The sequence below is a fragment of the Geospiza fortis genome, unplaced genomic scaffold (genome assembly GCF_000277835.1).
Source record: "Geospiza fortis unplaced genomic scaffold, GeoFor_1.0 scaffold408, whole genome shotgun sequence".
Taxonomy (NCBI): Eukaryota; Metazoa; Chordata; class Aves; order Passeriformes; family Thraupidae; genus Geospiza; species Geospiza fortis.
The window spans coordinates 1-3,915 of record NW_005054330.1 but is presented as its reverse complement, the minus strand read 5'-3'; the positions used below and the strand labels follow the sequence as shown (position 1 = coordinate 3,915).

The window sequence follows — 3,915 nt, the reverse complement described above, 5'->3', positions numbered from 1 at the left end:
GTTTCTCCCGCAGGAAGCAGCCGCCCGCCGCAAAGGGGCCGGCTCCCGACCCGCCCCCCGTCCTCAAGGTGTTCAACAGACCCATCCTCTTCGACATCGTCTCCCGGGGGTCCCCGGCCGGCCTGGACGGGCTCCTCTCCTTCCTGCTCACCCACAAGAAGCGCCTGACAGACGAGGAGTTCCGAGGTGAGGACCTGGCTGTTCCTTGCCCTGCTGCCAGGGCTGGGCTGTGACCCCTGGCGATCCCTGTGTTCCTGAGGGATGGGGTTGCACAGCTCTGGCCCGAGGAGCCGGGGGCCTGAGGGGTTTGCCCTGGCCCTCTCTCAGCACCCTCCACTCGCAGAGCCCTCCACGGGAAAGACCTGCCTGCCCAAAGCCCTGCTCAACCTGAGCGGGGGCAAGAACGACACCATCCCCGTGCTGCTGGACATCGCCGAGAAGACGGGAAACATGCGGGAGTTCATCAACTCGCCCTTCAGGGACGTCTACTACCGAGGTGGGGGGCGTGGGGACACTGCTGGCAGGGGACACTGGCGTGGTTCAGGGCCCGGAGAAGGGACATGGGGAGGCTGGGACGCGGGGGAAGTGCCGGGACAAGGCGGCGGCTGACGGGCGGTGGTGGCACAGGTCAGACAGCCCTGCACATCGCCATCGAGCGCCGCTGCAAGCACTACGTGGAGCTGCTGGTGGAGAAGGGAGCAGATGTCCATGCCCAGGCCCGCGGCCGCTTCTTCCAGCCCAAGGGCGAGGGCGGCTACTTCTACTTCGGTGAGCAGGGAGGGACGCGGGGGGCTGCGCCCCGAGGTGTCCCCGCAGCGGGGCAGGGGTGACAGGAGCCGCGGCGTTGTCCCCCCGCAGGTGAGCTGCCGCTGTCGCTGGCCGCCTGCACCAACCAGCCGCACATCGTGCACTACCTGACGGAGAACGGGCACAAGCAGGCGGACCTGCGGCGCCAGGACTCCCGCGGCAACACCGTGCTGCACGCCCTGGTGGCCATCGCCGACAACACCCGCGAGAACACCAAGTTTGTCACCAAGATGTACGACCTGCTCCTCGTCAAGTGCGCCAAGCTCTTCCCCGACACCAACCTGGAGGCTCTGCTCAACAACGATGGCCTCTCCCCGCTCATGATGGCGGCCAAGACCGGCAAGATCGGGGTACGGTGTCCCCCCTGTATTGGGGACGTCTCCCTGCCATCCCTGCTGAGCCCTGTCACACTCAGTGCATGCACGGCTTCTCTCTGCAGATGCTGGTGGAAACCTGGATGTGCAGCCCTATTAACCTGGCTAATTAACACCCCTTTGCGTTCTGGCCCTTTCCCAATTAACTCCAGACCCTCACACAGCCCATCTTCTCCCCTGACCTGCCCTTGGGCTCTGCTGGGGCAGGCAGGGGAGTCACCAAAAATGCAAAAGCCGCCGCATCCTGCAGGGCTGTGACAGAGCCTGCAGCAGCCCAGGAGCACCTGGGAGCACCCTGAGCCCCCTGGGATGCAGGGAGGGGGTTGGGGGATGCACCCAGGATGGGGTGGGAGGAGGGCAGGGTGCCCCAGGCAGGTGGGGCCAGGTCTGTGGGTAGCAATCCTCCCTCTGGCAGATCTTCCAGCACATCATCCGGAGGGAAATCACGGATGAGGACGCCCGGCACCTCTCCAGGAAGTTCAAGGACTGGGCCTATGGCCCCGTCTACTCCTCCCTGTATGACCTCTCCTCCCTGGACACCTGTGGGGAGGAGGTGTCCGTGCTGGAGATCCTCGTCTACAACAGCAAGATCGAGGTGTGCAGGGCTGGGGGGAAATGGGAGGGCTCTGGAGGGGACTGGGTGGCCCTGTCCCCTCTGCCAGCAGCCATGTCCCACCAGAACCGCCACGAGATGCTGGCTGTGGAGCCCATCAACGAGCTGCTGAGGGACAAGTGGCGCAAGTTTGGGGCTGTCTCCTTCTACATCAGCGTGGTCTCCTACCTCAGCGCCATGATCATCTTCACCCTCGTCGCCTACTACCGCCCCATGGAAGGCCCTGTGAGTCCCCAGGCAGGCACAGCCCCACGGGCCAGCCCTGCCTTGCAGGGGGGTCTGGCAGGGCTCTGTCCCAGGGGATGGGGGAGCAGCTCAGCTCTGTCCTCTCCCCACAGCCGCCCTACCCCTACACCAGCACCGCCGACTACCTGCGCCTGGCCGGGGAGATCATCACCCTCCTCACTGGAATCCTCTTCTTCTGCACAAACGTCAGTGTGGCGAGGCAGGGGGTCCTCCCCCGGGACCTCTTTGGGGTCTCCAGGGGGGACAGGCCCGTGCCCCGAGGCCAAAGTGGCCTCAGACATGGGGACCCTGCCACTTGAGACCCTCCAACCTCTGCCTCTCTCCCACAGATTAAAGACCTGTTCATGAAGAAGTGCCCAGGTGTGAACTCCTTCTTCATAGATGGCTCCTTCCAGCTGCTCTAGTACGTGGGGAACCCCCAGGGCAACAATGAGCCACTGTACCCCTGAGGCTCGTGGCTGCAGGGTCTGACCCCAACTCTCCTGCAGCTTCATCTACTCGGTGCTGGTGATTGTCACAGCGGGGCTGTACCTGGGTGGCATCGAGGCCTACCTGGCTGTCATGGTCTTTGCCCTGGTCCTGGGCTGGATGAACGCCCTGTACTTCACCCGTGGGCTCAAGCTGACAGGGACCTACAGCATCATGATCCAGAAGGTCTGGTGGGGTCGTGGGTCTTGTCCTTCTCCAGAGGTGATGTTCCTGTGGAAGTGCAGCCTCAGGAGGTCCCTCCAGGCTTTGTGAAGGGTTCCTGTGGCTCTCCACTGCCCTGCTCCCAGCCCAGTTGTGCCAGTGGCGCAGCTTGATGGTGATGCTGTGGTCCAGCACACCTCACCCTGCTCTCCATCACTTTCAGATCCTCTTCAAAGACTTGTTCCGCTTCCTGCTGGTCTACCTGCTCTTCATGATTGGCTATGCATCAGGTAACCAGCCAGCTTTCCTGGCTGGGGGAGGAACAGGCTCTGTGGCTCAGCATGGCTGGGCAGGGGCTGCAGACCCCCAGCTCCATCCCACCTGCCCACAGGCTCAGCCTTTTCCTCCTCCCATGGTGGAGAAGGTCTCAGCCAGCATGGAACCACGCTGGGGCCCATTGTGGATGCTGTCCTTGTCATTGCCCCTGCGGACTCGCTGTCCCTGTCCCTTCTTCCCCAGCCCTGGTGTCCCTCCTCAACCCGTGTCCCAGCAGCGAGTCCTGCAGCGAGAAGTCCAACTGCACAGTGCCCACCTACCCCTCCTGCCGGGACAGCCAGACCTTCAGCACCTTCCTGCTCGACCTCTTCAAGCTCACCATCGGCATGGGTGACCTGGAGATGCTCGAGAGCGCCAAATACCCCGGCGTCTTCATCATCCTCCTCGTCACCTACATCATCCTCACCTTCGTGCTCCTCCTCAACATGCTCATCGCCCTCATGGGCGAGACCGTGGGCCAAGTCTCCAAGGAGAGCAAGCACATCTGGAAGCTGCAGGTACCACCCTGGGGCAGGCAGGATGGGGGCTCCAGGAGCCGCCTGTGCCTGGGGGGCTGCAGCATTGAGGCATCCCGAGCTCCATGGGTGAGGCACCTGTATGCTCAGGCAGTCTCTGGTATCCCTGGCAGTGGGCCACCACCATCCTGGACATCGAGCGCTCCTTCCCGGTGTTCCTGAGGAAAGCTTTCCGCTCGGGGGAGATGGTCACTGTGGGGAAGGGCACAGATGGGACCCCCGACCGCCGCTGGTGCTTCAGGTAAAGGTGGGCTCCCTCGGGGGCTGGGGAGGAGCTGAGCCTCTCCCAGCAGCATTTTTGGGGGGCTGGCACCGTGCAGCACTCATTTGCTGGGTGCTTTGTAGTGGTCTGGACGCAGCTGGCGTTGCTGGTGGGTGCCGGAGGTCCTGCCCC

The 3,915-nt window shown here is 63.6% G+C and overlaps 1 protein-coding gene across 1 annotated transcript in view; it reads left to right on the top strand.

Moving 5' to 3' along the window:
• TRPV4 (transient receptor potential cation channel subfamily V member 4) overlaps positions 1-3,845 on the top strand; it is a 4,958-nt gene extending 1,113 nt beyond the window's left edge. The window contains exons 2-13 of the mRNA XM_005421427.2: positions 14-186; positions 344-496; positions 628-768; positions 859-1,157; positions 1,597-1,776; positions 1,861-2,019; positions 2,133-2,225; positions 2,370-2,443; positions 2,529-2,694; positions 2,894-2,960; positions 3,190-3,503; positions 3,635-3,845. Of these exons, the coding sequence (XP_005421484.1) occupies positions 14-186; positions 344-496; positions 628-768; positions 859-1,157; positions 1,597-1,776; positions 1,861-2,019; positions 2,133-2,225; positions 2,370-2,443; positions 2,529-2,694; positions 2,894-2,960; positions 3,190-3,503; positions 3,635-3,766 (1,951 nt within the window). The 3' untranslated portion in view covers positions 3,767-3,845. The remainder of the gene's footprint in view (positions 1-13; positions 187-343; positions 497-627; positions 769-858; positions 1,158-1,596; positions 1,777-1,860; positions 2,020-2,132; positions 2,226-2,369; positions 2,444-2,528; positions 2,695-2,893; positions 2,961-3,189; positions 3,504-3,634) is intronic.
• The last annotated feature ends 70 nt before the right edge of the window (positions 3,846-3,915 follow it).